The sequence below is a fragment of the Pithys albifrons genome, chromosome 21, assembly GCF_047495875.1.
Source record: "Pithys albifrons albifrons isolate INPA30051 chromosome 21, PitAlb_v1, whole genome shotgun sequence".
In the NCBI taxonomy this organism is placed as follows: Eukaryota; Metazoa; Chordata; class Aves; order Passeriformes; family Thamnophilidae; genus Pithys; species Pithys albifrons.
The window spans coordinates 5,082,706-5,101,087 of NC_092478.1; the positions used below are offsets into that span (position 1 = coordinate 5,082,706).

At 44.6% G+C, this 18,382-nt stretch overlaps 1 protein-coding gene across 1 annotated transcript; it reads right to left on the reverse strand.

Annotated features, from left to right (window-relative positions):
- Positions 1–382: 382 nt before the first annotated feature.
- On the reverse strand, positions 383–8,119 carry RFC2 (replication factor C subunit 2). The gene is made up of 11 exons (XM_071574971.1): positions 7,943–8,119; positions 6,670–6,739; positions 5,878–5,919; positions 5,587–5,693; positions 4,333–4,434; positions 3,504–3,604; positions 2,686–2,843; positions 2,270–2,335; positions 1,718–1,798; positions 1,265–1,378; positions 383–637 (listed from the first exon to the last, which is right to left on the reverse strand). The coding sequence occupies exons 1-11, from the start codon at positions 8,059–8,061 to the stop codon at positions 527–529; spliced, it is 1,071 nt and encodes a 356-aa protein (XP_071431072.1). The 5' UTR covers positions 8,062–8,119; the 3' UTR covers positions 383–526.
- Between the last annotated feature and the right edge of the window lie 10,263 nt (positions 8,120–18,382).

Here is an 18,382-nt window from a genome sequence, read left to right on the forward strand (position 1 = left end):
CTGGTAAAATTTTTTAAATATTACAAATTAAATATCCAAAATACATAGTTGGCACTGTAAAGAAAGGTGTAACATTTCTCCTTTGTGTTTGGTGAAAATACCTTCCCTATCCACAGGATCCAGGAGTGGCACTTGCTCAGTGTATCTCAATTATAACTTCATTAAATGCCCTATTTGGGGCAAAAAATCTTCCCTCTTGGACTTCATAAGACCAGGCTTGAAGTGTAATCCCTGACAACAGGATTCCATCTTTGCTTCTGCTGCGGGTAGGTCTCAGTACCACAGACATAGGCAGTTCTGCTGAGTGCATTGGACTGACCTTGTTGCTCTGATCTGTCAGTCCTCTTTTCTACCCTGGTTATATGACATGCACAAGTTCTTGGGTTAAAGTAAATTTTAAAGCTTTATTGGTGCAAATAAAAAAGTACAAAACATTTTTACAATAGAACTGGTTATCTTTCTGTGATTTAGCAGAACCAGGGAACAGGACACCCATGGCCCTGCTGGGCTGGGCTCAGGGAGGGCCTCAGCTGGCTGCAGGGGCTGCAGTTTTCTGACACAGCCGGGCCAGCAGCCCAGCCATCTGTAAGAGGGAGTTCACACCTTCTGCTATCTTCATGTGAGTGTACCCAATCTCCTGGGGGCAGAGACACTGTCAAACCTCCTGATTTCTCCCCCAGTCTGTGTATATTTTAACTAATGACCAAACAGCACATATCCCTTCCTGCTAAGAGACCAGCTTGGAGTCACTCAAACTTCAATCTATCTACTCCTATAAACCAACTAGAATGCCTTTTAAAGTCAAAAGCCTGTATTTCTCCACTTCCTTTATAAGAAAGAAGGTGGACACATCTGAAGACAGGTTTCAGATGTGAAGAGTGGTTCCATATCACCACTTTACCATTTCTCAACTGCCTGTTAATATAATTTAATATTTTAGTATCTATTGGACTAGAGTCAAGTGTGCCCTTGAAGAACATTGTCAAGGTGTTATTTGAGGCTTTGATGTAAATAATAAATTCAGCAATACATCTGCTATTCTAGCTGATCACTAAAGTGACTTTTGGCACGTCAGTGGGTGATTGATGACTTGTTAAACTTCAAGTGACCATTCTTGCTGACAAATTGATGCAGATTGGACAAGAAAGCAGCAAAAAGTAAATAAATGCTTTCTTTGTGCAAACCTCAAACAGGAACCCCCGAAGCTGCCCCCAGTCAGATCCTCTTCTTAAAAAGGCCCCAATGGAACTGGGTTAGTACTAACCTTGATAAATTCCAGCTTCAGATATTCTGGCATTGGAAAGGTTTTACACACACGGAATATGTTGCCAATAACATCTTCAGGAGAGTATCCAAGACGCCACAGGTGGGCAAGAATCTGTGCAGGCAAGAACAATCCCTTATTTATCTGCAAAACTTATCAGGTGAGTCAAGGATATTCACTTTTGCAACAGCTGTATGTAACTACTGGAACTGCATGTAGTATTTATCAGCTGATTTAACCTCAAATGTTTAGCAAGCAATTTCAATGCAACTTGCATTTTTTGCTTGTTATTTATCTGAAAAAACCCTGAACAAACTCAACTCACCTACATCAACTTGTCTACATGGTAATGCCCTTATCTTAAAAAAACAACACACACTGTGAATTCTACAAAGAAAACAAGAATTCTGTAGAAAGTGTCTGTCTATGTCAACACAACACATGAAGACCAACCTTGTATGCTTCATCAATATTTGCATTTATGCAGTGTTGTATCATTTCTTTCACAAGCAGAGGATGAGGCTCATCACATACCTGCATCAAAGAGAAATATTGAACTTAATATATGAGAAGGCTCTGCATTAAACCTCTGGTATTTTCACCAAGCTTCTATACAGTTGAAGTACTTAATCAGACACATTCTGTGATACAGAATAAATTTTAAATAATATGACTTTTCAGCTGTTCTGCCATAGCAGGCTCAATAGCATGAAATGAGGACACCCAAGTAATAGATTCCCAAGTTATCCCTGTGAAATTGCCCAGCAGTTACGTGACTTGTGTGCTGTGAGAGAGCTGCAAAGCCCCAAAGTCTCAGAAATGCCATTAGGGACAACTTTTCAAACAGCACATGGGCTTTTTGATGGCCTAATGGTGTAATTGCTGCATACACAGGGCTGTCTGCAAATTGGCAAAGCACTTTCAAATGCTTATATATCCCCTGGAAGATCTCCCACAGGTGTAGGGGCTAAACTCCTGGCATCACTGTTCTCACCTATTACTGACCTTAAAGACATTTTCACTGTTTATGAAACCAAATCCAGAGTGTGTGGACTGTAAGTTGTTTAATGCCTGTGAAACAAAAAAAGAAGAGTTCACTTATTTTCTGAAGTGCTCTACTTGTTGCTCCCCTCCTCAGGATAAAATACACCTCAGAAAATGATGCCAAATAAGCAGTTTTCAATTAAACAAGAGAATAAATCACAAATTTATGCAGACTGTGTTTCCTCCCACAAATTTGGTATCCAGTTCCCACCAAATCATTTTAAGACCCCCTTTTTTAAACCTCAGAAAACCAAATAGTTTAGTTCCAAATCACATGCCCTTTGCTTTACCTCTCCAGAGATAAATCCTTGAGAGCCACAATTCAAATGTTTTTTGCTTTAAACAGAGCCTTTGTTTCACTGCCTTTCTCCTTTTACCTGTCTCATATCTCCTTGGGCTGTGAAGATAATGGCTTCTAGTCCATCATCTGTATATGGCACATCCTCCTTCTCCACAATTTTCAGTAGCCTGGCAAGGATTTGTGCATCTGTGAGCTTGGTGTAACGCAGCACTGCACACCGGGACTGGATGGGCTCTGAGGACAGAGATGGCTGATCAGCATTTCCCTCTTTGCTCAAAAAACCCCCAACCAAACATTTATTTTAATCTCAGAAAAAGCTACCTCACTTCCATCAATTATTCTGTCTTCTTTTAAAGAAAGAGAACTTGTCAGCTCCAAAGAGAATACGGCATCTCCTTGAGCACATACAATTTTTACAGTCCTTCCCTTGAGCCTGAATGTGCTCCTTGAGTTTTCCCAAACATATACAAAGCTCACCTTCCTCTGTTCTTGATTTCTGAATGTGTTTATCGTGTTATTTTAACAAGTCTAAAGGTCTACAATGTGTTCACCTATCGGCAAACTTCAGATTGTTTCAGAAAGGACAAAAAAAAGTGTTCAACACCATGAAACAATGTATCAAACATCTTAAACTGCAGCAGAGTTGGATGGAGATGAGAAATCTGCCTCTGCAGTCAGGTATGGCACTGTCCACCCAAACCAGCTGCTCAGAGGGTTCCCTGGCTACACAAATGAACTCTTTTACCAGCTGATGCCCAGGTGGTTTGATTTTGCAGAAATACCACTGTTTCTTGCAACAAGCAGGTCCAAGGTTTGTCTGGAAGCTGCCTGGGAAGGCAGCCAGCAGTATGGAGAGCATATGACAAGAACAGCCAGGGAGCAGCAGCACCTCACCTATGATTTTGTCAGAGGCATTGCACGCGAGGGCGAAGCGCGTCGTTTTGGAATAAATTTCCATTGTTCTTCTCAAGGCTTGCTGTGCTCCATCTGTCATGCTGGGGAAGAAAAGGAGTTAGGATGCATTCTGCCCTTCACTGACTCACAGGTGCAGCCCAATAACTATTTTTATATGAGCTTTAGAGTTTACTGATGTTACACTGTGCTTTGTAAATGAATTGATATTCTGGCTTGATAAACTAAACAGATTTCTCTAGTCTTGTGAACAAACCACCCCACAGTGTAGATAAGTCACCAAGACCCCCATTACAATCACATGCAAAATGAAATCACTAATACTCTGTAGAACACTTCTAAGGACACTTCATGCAAGTAGAGGAGAATGTCCCATTTTCATGCAGTGAAATTCTCTACATGAGCCAGACTCTTTTCAAAGAGAAATAATCACAGAATTCTGGAATGGTTTGCATTAGAAGGGACCTTAATGCTTATCTTGTTCCAAGCCCCTAGACCAACCAGGCTGTTCAGAGCCCCATCCAGCCTGGCCTTGAACACTTCCAGGATGGGGCCTCTTTCCAGTGAACTGGAATATGCTGTTTCATACCCAAAGCATTCCCCCTCAATATTCAGCATCTCCTTTGAAGCAATGATCTCTGCTTGCTGTGAGTACCCTCAGCAATCACTGTTCAATGCACCTTCATTTACTACCAAATTATTTTGAATAGCCTGATAGAAACAGTCAGTACTGTGCAAGATTGCAGCTCTGCAGCCAGGAGAGAGGCAGCACATTTCACACCTCAGTGGAGGCCCAGAAATCCCAGCATACCTGTCTGCTTCATCCAGGATGATTATTTTATGCCGACCTTTTGGAAGTGTCACCTTTTGCTGGGCAAACATTTTGATTTTGTTTCTCACAACATCAATGCCTCTGGAACAGCAATTCAAGAGTTTAATGATCAGATGGGTGAAATTACAGAACAGATTTCATTCAGAAGCTGCAGTATCTAAAGCAGTCCTGATCCTCCCACTGTTTGCTGCTGCTCCTCCAGCTGTGCCAGTACAGCTGCTGTGGAACCATCCTGTAAACCAGACTGTCTAACTGATCCAGACTTAAACACCAATAATCTTGAATTTTGGAGCTCTTCTATAACAGATATTAACAGAGGTAGGTAAAGTATATTGTACTAAGGCAACACTCCATGAAATGTCCTCAGAATACTTCAGGATGGGTCTGAACAGAACTTGGGAAATATAATCAGCCCTTAGTGCCTGACCCTTGGAGTACAGTCATAGAATCACAGAATGGATTGGGTTGGAAAAGATCCCTGAGATCATCAAGTCCAACCCTTGGTCCAACTCCAGTCCCTTTACCAGATCATGGCACTCAGTGCCACGGCCAATCTTGGTTTAAAAACCTCCAGGGATGGGGAATCCACCCCCTCTCTGGGCAGCCCATTCCAATGCCTGAGCATTCTCTCTGGAAAGAATTTTTTTCTGGTCTCCAACTTTAATTTCTCCTGGCAGAGCTTGAGCCCATCGTGCCCCCTTGTCCTATTGCTGAGTGCCTGGGAGAAGAGACCAACCCCCACCTGGCCAGAACTTCCCTTCAGGGAGTTCAGACAGTGCTGAGGTCAGTGTCCTCCACAAACCTAACACCCTGATCCTGTATTTTAATCCCCAACTGCCCTTATAGCCCTAATTTCTCTCATTTTAAGCACTAAAGAGTGTCAGTATAAACAACCTGTTCCCTTCTCACTCTTAGGAGGATCTTCATGAACACAGGAGGAAGCTTAGCTCTTCAAAATAAATTTGATAACCAGTACCATTATAGGTTTTGCACTCCACTTGTTTGTATTTTGGTTTATGAAAGTATCTGTAAAGTTCATAAAACATCAAGAAATAATACCTGTATTGATAGGTGGACATCAAAAACTGACTAACTTTTTGGTGGAAAAAGTGCATTAAAATATGTCTTAGAGACCATAGTATAGCACTAAGCCTATCACATTGGCCTTGTTTAAGAATTAAGAAAGCTGCTTGTTTCTTCATGAAAAGCTGGATAAGTTTTATTCATTCTCACCTGTCATTTGAGGCATTCAGCTCCAGAACAGCATCCTTTAGTGCAGGGCCAAGCAGAGCACGAGCCAAGCAGAGAATACTGGTGGTTTTACCTGTTCCTGGGGGGCCCTAAAAATGTGACAGTGCAGCAATTTCTGATAAGTTTAATGTCATTTTCTAAGCTGTACTCTCTCCACATCTCCCTTACCAGTACATTCAAGCACAAAGCCAGTCTGTACTGGAGGGCCATCCTGGCTTGTTTCCCAATCCAGGACCAACACAGTGAAATACAGCAAAAAACAGCAATACTCACAGCAATGATAATATTTGGTACATTCCCCTCTTTTGCAAAGACCTAAGAAAGAATAATAGGAAATTACAGAAGAGAATAAAAGGAACAAATAGTTTCAATTCTATTCTATTTCGAGCATCAGAAACATGCTTCTTTTTTTCCCTCCTGCTTTCATTTTTTGAACCTTGATGCTGTTATATGTTTGGAGTTTTTTAACTGAACTGTTTTTAAAAGCACTTAATCCCACAGGTCCTTAGTACTGTTGCCTTTCCTTTGCAGCTGTTTTAATTATGTACTTGGTAGTACATAACAAATACTGTGTTCACAGACTGATTTTTCATAGTTTTATAGAATCCTGGAATGGTTTGTGTTGGAAGGGACCTGAGAGCCCATCTCATTCCAACCCCCTGCCATGGGCAGGGACACTTTCCACTAGACCAGGTTGCTCCAAGCCCCATCCAACCTGGCTTTGAACACCATGTGGAAAACATTTCTCTTCCAAAAACCATTATGTTTCTCTCTGTTGTTATATATATTATATTTATTCACTGAAACACTATTATTACAACAGCTACGAATTCTCTAAACTGTATCAAAATAGGGCCACTTTATAAACATCCCAATTGAGGAAAATGTATTTCCTTATACATCACTCAAATATGTTCTAAACTTATAATTCTTTAACTAAATCAGGCAGCTTTCTTCCAAGTATGAATGTAAAAATACAATAGTGTTTTTACTGGCCTGTGGATCTATGCTGAAATTTGGGTTGTTTGAGACAACCTGTAAAAAGACAGAGTGACAGCCACACACCTCCAGCCTGCTCACAGTATCTTCATTTCCAACGATTTCAGACAGTTTCATGGGTCTGTATTTTTCCACCCTGCAAAATTAAAACCCCACATACTTCAAAACATCTAATAATGCTTTAAAAGCGCTTTACACTGAGAGAAAAGGAGGATTATGCTAAGACAGGACAGGATGACTTGATGTATCTTTAGTGCAAGCTCTGCAGGGTCCCCTCACTGCTAAACACACCATTCCACAACACTAATCACAGACTCGGAGAATCCAGAATGGTTTGGGTTGGAAGGGACCTTACAGATCATCCAGTCCCATCCCTGCCATGGGCAGGGACACCTTCTACTATCCCAGGCTGCTCCAAGCCCCGTCCAGCCTGGCCTTGGACACTTCCAGGGATGGGGCAGCCACAGCTTCTCTGCCCAACCTGTGCCAGGGCCTGCCCACCCTCAAAGTTTTTACTTCCATCAGTATAAAGGAGGAAAAGACACAAAAAACCCGCTCAGCTCAGGCAGGAGTTTGGTGCTTTGGCCTGACACGAGGCTGAGGGGAGGCTTCCCACATGAGAAACACAGGGCAGGGTTTTCTCTGGGCTACACAGGTGAAAAACGGGATTTTGTTCATTACTGATTCTGGAAGTGTCCCAGGCCAGGTTGGACGGGGCTTGGAACAACCTGGTCTAGTGGAAGGTTTAGTGGAAAGTGTCCCTGCCCATGGCGGGGGGTTGGAACGAGATGAGTTTTAAGGTCCATTCCAACCCAAACTATTCCATGATTCTGTGATTCCTTTCTTCCCATTTCTGACCACCTATCGGGCAGGTTAACAGAGCCCCCATTTCTGAGCCAGACCGAGCTCCTGCCCCACGGCGGGCACAGAACGGTCTTAAGCACCCGGGTCTGGCCGCGGCCAGCGCGGCCCTCACGGTGCCCTCAGCCGAGTCCCCTTAGCCAAGCCCTGTCCCCTCAGCCCGGTCCCCTCAGCCGAGCCGGGTTTCCTTAGCCGAGCCCAGTCCCCTTAGCCAAGCCCGGTCCCCTCAGCCCGGTCCCCTCAGCCGAGCCGGGTCTCCTTAGCCAAGCCCAGTCCCCTCAGCGGCGGCGCCTTCCCGCCAACAGCGCGCCCCGCCCCGCCCTGCCCTCACACCATTGGCTCCGCCGCGCCAGGCCCCGCCTCCCGCACCGCACCGCACCAATCACGGCGCGCTGCCGGCCTCTGGTCCCGCCCCCGCTGCCCGGGCGGGCGCTCATGGCGGCGCTTATGGCGGCCGCGCCGCTCCGGGCCCGCTCACCAGGGCAGCTCGTAGTGGCCGCTGCCGCCGCCGGGCGCGGTCCCCGCGGGGTCGCTGGGTCCCTGTTTGTCGCCTGCCGAGGGCCCGGCTTTCTCCTCCTCCGCCACATCCACCTCCATGGCGGCGCGGCTGGCGCGCCCGGCCCGTCTCCGCGCTGCTGCCGCCGCCGTGAGGGGCGGGCCGGGCCCTCCTCTAGGGCGGGCCGAAGCGGCGGCGGGGTGGGCACTGCGGGCGGCTGCAGCACGGCAGGACGGCCTCGGCTGCTCCGCGGGGCCGGGAGGCGGCAGGGAGTGTCGCAGAAGGGGGGCCGCTCGCAGGAGGGCTGGGCGGGTTTGTGCTCGGTTGGTGTCTGGTTCCCCTGCCTGCCCTGCTGAGTGGTTAAGGCAATAAAAACAGTGCATGTTTGCATTTCAGGCGTCTACTAAACCTTTGTTTCTTCTGGCTATCTCAATTTCCTCTTATAAAATGAAAACAATAAAAGGTGCGTCGCAAAATACTGTTCCACTGTTAGTTGTGCTTTAATGAGGGGTAGTGGATCTGGTGCTATTTATTGACCACATGAAATGTATGAAGGTTGCCCAGAGAAGCTGTGACTGCCCCATCCCTGAAGTGTCCAAGGCCAGGTGGGAGCAATCTGGGCTAGTGGAAGGTGTCCCTGCTCATGGCAGGAGGTGGAACAAGATGAGCTTTAAGGTCCCTTCCAGCTCATCCATTCTGGATTCTCTGATTCTACATGTTCTTTTCTGGGTTAAGTAAAGGTGGGCCTGAATCAAGACCAGTGATTTTTGTCCTAATTGGTAATTTTGATGATGTATCATGATACTGGGGATAGATACTGTGTCATGGTATGTGGGATCACTGGTGTCTCTGCATACTACCAGCCCTGAACAGAGAACTGGGTTGTGGCATCCACAGCGTTAGGATTTGGGTATCATTACTCATTTCAGCCTTGGTACATCCTTCAGCTCTGCTTCTGCTCCACATAGCTAATGACATTTCTGTTGGCTCAGTGAGCAAAGCATCTGTCCTTCAGTCTGGGCTCTGATTCCTTGGGAAGTGTTTCTAATTTAAGATTGGTGTGAGGCAGGAACTTGGAACTGACCATATTTGAAGCCCTGTGTGAGCAGCAGAAGCTCTTCCAAGGGAGTAACTTCCTCTCATTTGCCACAATATTTGTATTCCAGTGTTACTGTCAGTGCCTGTTACTGGTATTTTGAGGTTGGCATACCAGCATTTGCCTCCAGCCTGCAGGACTGGTTCTGCCTGTGGCCTGACAGTGATGAGGTTTGCTGAGTTTCTCCTAAGGCTCTAAAACCCTGGAGGGTGAAGTTTTTGTTGTGCAAAGTGCAGTCTCATATCTGGGTTTTTATGTAGGCAGGGTGGTCAGTGCTTCAATCTTGTTTTGCATGTTGTTTTTATTAATAGTTGTGGTGGTTCTTAGTGGTTTTAGGATAAGTGCTATGGAAGGGTGAAATTGGAACTGGCTGAATTAACAGTGGATTGCCTGTGCCTCCATTGGAGGTAAAGTAGAAAATTAAATAGCACAATTATGTGGCATGTGAAGGCAAGAATTGGCATTTTTTTGGTAGTCAGACTGTTTGTTCCTGTAATAATCAAACTCTCTCTGTTACTCTTTTCTTTGGATTAAACTTTCTGCAGTGCTCAGCAGAACCCAACATGATACAGTGAAATAACTGCAGCACTGCTGGTTGTAACAGCCTGTCAGTGCAGCACCCTGGACATGCTTTGGTTTCCTGCCAAATTAAACAGTAGTTCTGCTCTTAGGAAGTACCAGCCTCAAGATAAGATATCATTTTCCTGGCCAGCATTAATTCTCCCACTCCATGTGTAGGATTGCTGCTGATAAGCACCCAAAGGACACTATAAAAGGCTAATGATAAGAATTGTTGCAGAGAGCCTGATGACAGATTTTGTGATATATTTCTGCTAATAATTGAAATAAATGTGCTTTGGAGCATGGTCTAAATGCTGCAGCCCCTGTGTAGGCAGGAGCTTCTCACAGTGATTTATCAATCACAAAACAAGTATTTATTGAAGGCACAATAATATTGATAGGGATGTGTAGCAGGTGGACAGGAAGATGTGAGCTGAAAGTTTTAACGTTCATCATGCCCCAGAATCTGAACTGTTTTATTCCAGTCCATCTGTTGAGATCACAGGATACATCCAAGGTAAAATGAATTCCAAATTCAGGGATGAAGAACCAGAAGTTTTGATGTGTCATGAGCACTGCCCAAATACACATGCAGGGAGATGTACTCTATTATCTAAACGGAGAATAATCCTGAATTTAAGATTATTCTTTCTCGTCCTCCCACCCCAAAAGATATATAAGGGAAAGCACATAACGCAGAGCGACGAGTGTCCAGCCCAAGCCCAGCGGCGTGGTTACAGCTTTAGTCAGCAGAGGGAGTGCGGACACCTGGTTTAAAGCCACGCAGGGTGACCCGTGCCAGCCAAGGGAATTGACTTTCTCCTAGAATTCCTCTTTTGTCTGCAAAACCTGGTAAATTCCCTGTGCATACACTTTCCTAGATGCCAAAAGGCAGTGTTGGCTCCTAACGCTGTTGCTACGGATGGAAGTGTAGGGGAGGGGAACGATCCTTTGTCCTTGCTCTCCTTCTGCAGTCTCCCTGTGGCCACTTGGCTGTTTGCACCTGCAGCTGCGGCTGGCGAGGAGCAGCACCTTTTCTCCTCCATGTCAGGAACTCGTGTCACTATTAGTGACTCTAGCGAGGTTCTGTTTGGCTCCAGGAAGGATTTGGACTCCTCCTTTTCACTGACAAAGCTAAGAAAGCAACTGTTGCCCTATGTGGATGCTGCAAAGAGCATTAGCACTTGTTCTGGGATCAGGCATGCTCTTATTTTACAGGCACTTGCAAAACAGCCTTTAGGGTGATGTAGTTTTGGGACATGAGTGTGAATAGAGGGGAGATCTCATTATGGTCTTCAACATCCTCACAAGTGATAGTGGATGGGCAGGTACCAATCTCTTCATTCTCATGACCAGTGACAGGACTCGAGGAAAGGGCTGGAGCTGAGTCAGGGGAGCTTTAGGTTGGATGTCAGGAAAAAGTTTTTCACCCAGAGGGTGGTCGGGCACTGAACAGGCTCCTGGGGGCAGTGGTCACAGCACCAGGCCTGACAGAATTCAGGGAGTGTTTGGGCAATGCTCTCAGGCACATGGTGGGAGTCTTGGAGTGTCCTGCACAGCCCAGGAGTTGGACTTGATAATCCTGATGGGTCCCTTCCAACTCAGCATATTCTATAAGTCTGTGATTCTAAAGTGGGGAGACAGATTACTCAGAGAACTCAAAGGACAAGTTGATGCCAGTTGCTGGGGTAAATGGCCTGCCCCAACCAAAGCCTGGAGGGACCCCATCCAGGTGTGCATCTGTGCTGCCCACCCAGCACCCATTCCCTGGCCATGCAGTGACTCCCTGCAGGACCCCACTGTGGGACACCAGCTCAGTTTGTTCCCTGCTGCACTGGGTCACCACACAGGACATTCCAGGACACTTTGCGCTTTGTGATCCTTCTTCCTGCCATGGCAGGAAGGCTGCAAGGCAGGGAACTTTCGTGCCTCCATCCTGCACCCCTGCCCCTCCTTCTCCACGTCCTGGACACTCACCAGCCTGTGACCCAGTGTCCCCAAGAAATATTTATTTACTTCCTGTTCTTTTTCGTTAGACCTCCAGAGGTCTCGTTTTTCATGAATAAAATATGAGCTGCTCTCTTGGAGCCCCGAAGGGAGGAAACCACTGCCAGCTGGTGTGGCCACTGCTTTTTATTGCTGTGGTTGCTGATGCCTCCTCCCTCACAGGCAGAGAGAGGAAAGGCTCTAGGACTTTAGTGACTGCAGTGTCAGTTGTGCTGTCTGGAGCCAATAATGGGGCACAGATTGCTTTGTAATACCTTCTTTCAAGCAGTTGGTCTGATCAGTGAATTCCTATTAAAAAACCTCCTGAAATGCATGTGTCATCATGTGATAAAAATACTGAAAGGACAAAAAACTGTTACATACTGTCATTGGGGTGAGCTGGGCTTGAGCTGTTGCCTTCTCTGCCTTTCAGGGGTTCATCTCCTGCACACAAGTGATACTGCAATACAAACACCTCCTGCACTGAGGTCTTTCACTGCAAGAGTCCTGTTGGAGTGGAATAGAGCAAGACAGAGCTGCACACACCATCTTTGTTGCACAATGGATCTATAGCAGCTGTACAATTGGGATTGATTGTACAGTCTGTCAGTCAGATGCTTCACTGGGCTTAGCTGTGAGTGGATGCTTTGACTCCATAGAACCAGAATACACCAAAGTGCCATTTGTGATCATCCCTTGTCTCAGTGCATTGTAATAATCACGATGTGCTTAGTAAATCTCATCTCAGAATGGAAATATTATTATTACTTATTAAAAATAACTTCAGGATACAGTGCTACAGCCTGATGTGTCCACACACAAGCATGTTGAGTGCAAGGTGTACAGATGCACCTCACATACCTCATCTGGTCTAGATTGTAGGTTATAAATCCATTTATTAGAACTGGAATTTTGTGGAAATGAATGATTGAAAACACATCTCAGCTGCCAGAAATAGACTTTATTTCCCCAGTACATCAGTCAGTGTAACCTGGAGCAAGGCATTTGACTTCATTATGCAGATGTAAAATGGGGTAGAAGGCAGGAATATAATTAGAAAATCATATGCTGCAGCAAAGTGGATCTTTCCTGAAGAAATAAACTAAAACAAAAACAAACTAAAAGCTTGTGCTGTCTCTAATGGCATTCTACTGCACCCCAAAAAATGTAACACAGGGAAAGGCTTGATCCTGATTATGGGGCTGTGCACCTGCAAGTGCACCCTTGGTGCAGAGCTGACTTTCCTGATGTGTCTAATCTCATTAATTGCACGGAGATTGCTCCTGTACACAAAGTTAAACCTGCACTTGTGACTTTTGCTAAATCTGGGCCTCGGTTCCCTGTTGAAATCAGCAGACTGGGAGCACAACAGGAGCTTGGATGAGGTTTCATTGGAATGGGGGACAAACCGTCTCACTGAGACACTCCCAGAGGCAACTGTGGGCCAGAGGTTGTGCAGGTGGGAAATGATTGTGAATTCCCTGCTGCTGCAGAGACCAGAGCCTGCTTCCAGCAGAGCTGGATGGCAGCATGTGCCTGCTGAGCCCCTGGCTTTGGCAGTGTCCAGGCACAGTTCCTGTGAAAGCAAATCCAGGATTGTTGTGGCACTGGTCTTGTGTTGGGAATGACACCCACCTGCTGCAAGCCCACACTGGTATGGGAGGAGTATTTCACCCTTCTGTTTGCTTCTGGGATACAGGCTTACAGTAATTTTTATGCACTCCACACTTCTCAAAACAGCCCAGTCCTAAGGCAGTGATGATGGAATGAATCCAACAAGATTCTGTTTCTTTTCGTCTTCTGCCCAGACTGACCTGCTTATGTGCCTCTAGATCTACCAGGGACACAAGCTGGTCTTTAAATACAGTGATATGGTTCTTTTGCAAGTTTCAAGGGCTGTTTACAGGGCTTGGTTCTAACATCCTCTTTATTTTCCATGGAAACAGCTGCAGGGCATAGCCTTGCATTACAAACCTCCTTAGCTGTTCTTCCCCATATCAGTCACATCATCCTGTGAAGGGGCATCCACACAACTTGGGGATTCCAAGTGGGGAAATTGTCCAACTTTAACTCCTTGACTGTGGGGACCTGAAGGACACTGCAGTATGTCATTCTTCAGGCTATTTTCTCTGGAATTGCAATATGGCTTTGTTTTATGACCTTGATGTCACAAAGTATTAATAGTCTCTTAAAACAAGCCCACTTGCAAACAAAAAAAGCCCAGCAAAATATGATAATTTCTTAGGGTTTTGGATTGGTATTTATCATCTGCTTAAATATCACAGCTTTTGGTGTGATATATAGGTATGGTTGCAGTGGGTTTCTCTGCCAAACTTGCCTGGATACAAGAAGGAAATGAGTTTCAGTCTGTTGAGAGGGCAGCTGTTTCCATGACATTTTAAGCCCAGTTTGTAAGTATTTTCATCTCTTTCCTTAGAATGCTAGATGGGTGTGGCATAGCTTAATTCCTATTTTTAAGTGTTTTGCACAAAAAAACAAGACTATATTAATTACTTATTTCCTTTCTTCAATAAATTATCTCAGATAGTAACCTGCTATTTCTGTTCTGTTGCCACAGACATTCTTAGATGTATTGCAAAGAATGGGAAATGAAAGGCACAGGTTGATTACCTGCTGGAACAGACCAGGAGCCTGTTGAAGCTTTCCCTCTGCAAAGCTGACTGTTATCACAGGCTTAAAGAAAACAGAGAGGAAACATTAAATGTGATACCAAACAATCACAGGATCTGCTCAGAGAAGTTTACTTTTTTCCAAGAGTTAAGGGTTGTCTTGTACTTTTAAATTCCAATTAGAATTAACATAACTACTCCTGCAATATAATTATCTTAATTACCTCTGATATACTCTGGCAATGAATTCCACAGGTTAATTTAACTTAATTGTACTTTTCCACTTGTTAACTTCATATTTGGGGTTTTTCCCACTTGTTAACTTTGTATTTCTTGTATATTATATTGAGCTTGTCTGTCAGTACTTAGGACTGAGTCAGAGCAGGCAGCATGAGCTGTTTTAATGTCTGCCTTCCAATTTAGTCTGGGCAGCTCAAAGCACTTTACAGACCAGGTTGGTATCATTGTTCCTCTTTCACTGTTAGTGAAAGCAGCTGTTGAGATGGAGGGAATTTCCATTTTACACCAGCAGTAAAACCAGAAACTAGACTAGAGTCCAATTCACACATTCCCTGCACAGTGCTCTATAGAAAGCCACACTGGCAGAATTCTCACAGTGATTCTTCCTTACTGGAACATAGAACACAATTTATGTAGTGCAATTAATAAAACTAAATTGACCAAAAACTGAAGAAGTGTGTGTAAGTTCCTGGATCTGGGTTATATCATGGCAGTTGACAGCCAAAATCCATGTTATAAAGGATTTTCTGCAGCAAATATTCTAAAATGAAAATGAACACGTGGCAAAAGATCAAGCTTTCCCAACCTTTCTATATCCATTTTTAAAAGGCTGGGATTTCTGGAAGCCACAGCTACCCTTTCCACCTGGCAATCACTGCAGCAATATCCAGAGGCCATTGGGGGAATCCTTGCTGCTCTCCTGTCAGAGGAAATACTAATTCTGCATAAAGAAATAATCTCCTTTTTATAAAGACATCAAAGTTCTTTAAACCTTTTAATATCTTGCTGAGAAATGACAGCAGGGATCAGTGGATGTTTCTCCAGTGCTGTCCCAGGGAGAGGATAACAGCCCATTCCCTGAATGAAACATGATGTGCTGAGGGGGTTGAGCCGTGTATTTATTATTGTTCTGCCCACTGCTGTGGTATTTCAGTTAGGCCAGGCAGGGGCTTTGGTTGAAGCCTTTTCTCAACTAAAACCATACCTAAGTTGGCAGGAAGCAGAGGGCAGTTAGCTGTACTGTTGATGGCCTCCTACCTTTTCCATACTCCTTCTGCCTCACACAGGAAAATTGCTACTATTCCACACCTTCCTAAGGAGCAGCACAGCTCTGGCAGAGCTCAGCACTGGGGACCCTGAGATGAGCTAGGCTGGTTAAAACTTGGTTGTAATAATGCCAAGGTCATGGGTTCAATCCCCTGTATGGGCCATTGACTTAAGAGTTGGACTTGATGATCCTTTTGTGGGTCTCTTCCAACTCAGAATAGTCTGCGATTCTGTGAATCTCTAGATCCTTTCCTGAAGCCATTTCAGACAAGGACTCTAAACTGTCAAAGTCTGTGACTTACATCTCACCCACTGCACAAAGCAGTGTGGGACCAACAGGCTCATCAGCTGCTTTAGTGACCATAAGATCAATGGACTGTGGGTGACCCTGTGTTTCTTGTGTGCTTAGGATCTTCTGGGAAAGTGTGGCCCGTGTTAAATTACAGTGTCAATGCCTTTTTTCAGGGATAGTTTTGCTTTCTGGAGAATTAAAGGCTGAGAAACCAAAGTGGCAGGACTGGCCGTTCAATGGTCAGTGCCCAGAGCCACGCCAGCAGTCCAATCCATCTCCATGCACTGCCTGCTGAAGACATTTCAAAAGCCTGGCTTTTCTCTAAGTGTCAGAATTGGAGCTTATTTCCCTCCCCTTTCCCATTCAACACAGCTTGGTTTGTAGGTACTGAAATATTTTTTGAAATCATCTGCTCAGATAGGAAACCTTTTCATCCTGGCTCCTGTCCCTCAGCTTTGATCTCCTAACACACTCCAGTTCATGCAAAGGAAATGGGACTCTCTTGCCTCTCACAGCACATTCTGTAGCTCTGGTAGAAAACATCTGGTGCTTCTGTTGGATCTAAAACAGTCTCTGAGGCAAGGTCCAAACAACAGGGAAATAAATGAAGGGTTTTTTTCCCCTAAAGTACAGGCTGGCTCCGGTTTGTTACAGAACCGGTTTGACCAGGTCAGAGAGCACAATAAATCTTCACACTCCTGGTAACAACTAGGAAGGTCTGAGGAAGGTGGCACATACTTGGAGCAGCAGCAGAAGAGGGGAATAATTTTTTGACATCCAATGAGAAATAGTGATCCAGAAGGAATTTTGATTTGCAATGCACAGAAACAGAGATTGGTGCTGGTGGACATGATGCTTTGGCAAGTGGAAGAACATGGAGTTGCCCCATAATGAGTGATCTTTGTCTCCCTGTGGTTTTTGGAAGATACATGGAGCTATACAGAGAATTACCAGAGGCTTTATAAAAGAAAGATGAAGCTTCACCTAATGAAGAGAGTGTAGGGCACCATGCCAGGAAATCCAAGGGTGGCTTTCTTCTCTGACTTGGATGTGATAAAAAGAAATCTATGACCTGAATGAAGAACATGATAATGCCCAGTCTCTGGCCAACCTGGACTAGAGGGGGCCTTGGGAACACAAACTAATCCCTCTCAAATTTGATTTCAAGTCTACACTATATAGAACGTGTTTGCTCACCTTTGAGGTCAGGAGGCTTAAAAGTCACTTTATTTGTGCCAGCCTGGGTAAGTACAACTGGCAGTTGTCTTGATCTTTAAAAGTGGCTTAACAAAGGACAGCCTGATCTTTAGTCTTGGTTTAGATAAGCAACAAGCTTTAGGGCAATAACAATGAAAAGAAATACATGGTACTGTGCTGGAATGGCTTATCCACTGCTTAGCCTCTGTTTTTCTGCTGTGTTGTTCCCCCCCCCCCCAAGAATAAGATGTTATGCTCATTACTTCCAAATCTCCCTGCAGTTTTGCCACGCTCTGATCCTCCTGTATTACCTTTTTTTTTTTTGAGTCATGCTTGGTTGTAGATGTCGACCAACATACTTCTGTTTCAGCTGGATGATCACAGATACGTTGTTTTTTCTTTCCATGAGTCATTTGCTTCACCTGTAAAGAGGAGCTTCATCTTCAGATGCTAGACTGGTGATAATCTACTGACTTAATGAAAGAGCTATTCCACATTCTCCACTGACAGTGTGATCTTGTGTAGGCCATTTGGTCAAACATTTCAGAAGGCCTCCCCTTAATGGATGCTGAATTTCTCTGCAAATCCACTTGCCTTTGGGCTCGTGGGCAGGAAACAGCCTTTGTGAAGAAAATGACACTATTTCTTTGATCATGCAATGTGGTCCATTTTGTTGTTTTGTCTTTCTGTGGAGTGCTGTCCCACATTCCTTAGAATGTTATTGCAACAAGGTAAATGTAGAACAACAGAAACCAGACTGTGCTAATGATTAAATTATACTGATGGTTGAAGTTTAAGCAACAGTTAATGCACTAATTTCAGTATAGGAAATACACTAAAAAAGCAGTAAGAGCTCCTCTTGATCTTCATAATTAATGAGAACTGCCATAATCCTTCAACATATTTCTACCCACACTTTCTTTTATGTTGAGAAATATGTAGGAACTCTCAACATTCAGCCTGTTAAAAAGCCTTTTCCAGAGCACTTTCCATCACACTGCACAAGCCACGTGTGCTCCCCTGAAGGGTCTTGGAGCCAGATCTTGAATCTTGGCCAGCAGTCTCATTTCTTTCAGTGACCAGAACTAAGTCAGCCTTTCAGACACGTACCCAACATGCATGTCTGAGCTATGTGCACTCAAACAAGCATCTTCTGCTGTGAAAGGAAGATGAGTGGGATTTGTATCACTTAACTTTAAATCTCCCATTTGGCTAATTTTTGACTACCCCTGTAATTCATGGATGGAATTGAGCATTGTTAGAGAGTCATTAATCCATTTTTGATGTCTGCAGTATGATAAAGGGAATTCCACCCCAGTGCCTGTTCCTCTGTGCTCGTTATACAGGAAGTCTAGACAGTTGGCTTGGATATA

Coding starts and splice junctions, on each gene's coding strand:
- RFC2 (XM_071574971.1), bottom strand. CDS start 8,061: ATGGAGGTGGATGTGGCGGAGGAGGAGAAAGCCGGGCCCTCGGCAGGC. Junction 2,844..3,503: donor TGCCTCTGACAAAATCATAG/GTGAGGTGCTGC, acceptor CTCTGTCCTCAG/AGCCCATCCAGTCCCGGTGT. Junction 2,336..2,685: donor CCCAAGGAGATATGAGACAG/GTAAAAGGAGAA, acceptor TTTGTTTCACAG/GCATTAAACAACTTACAGTC.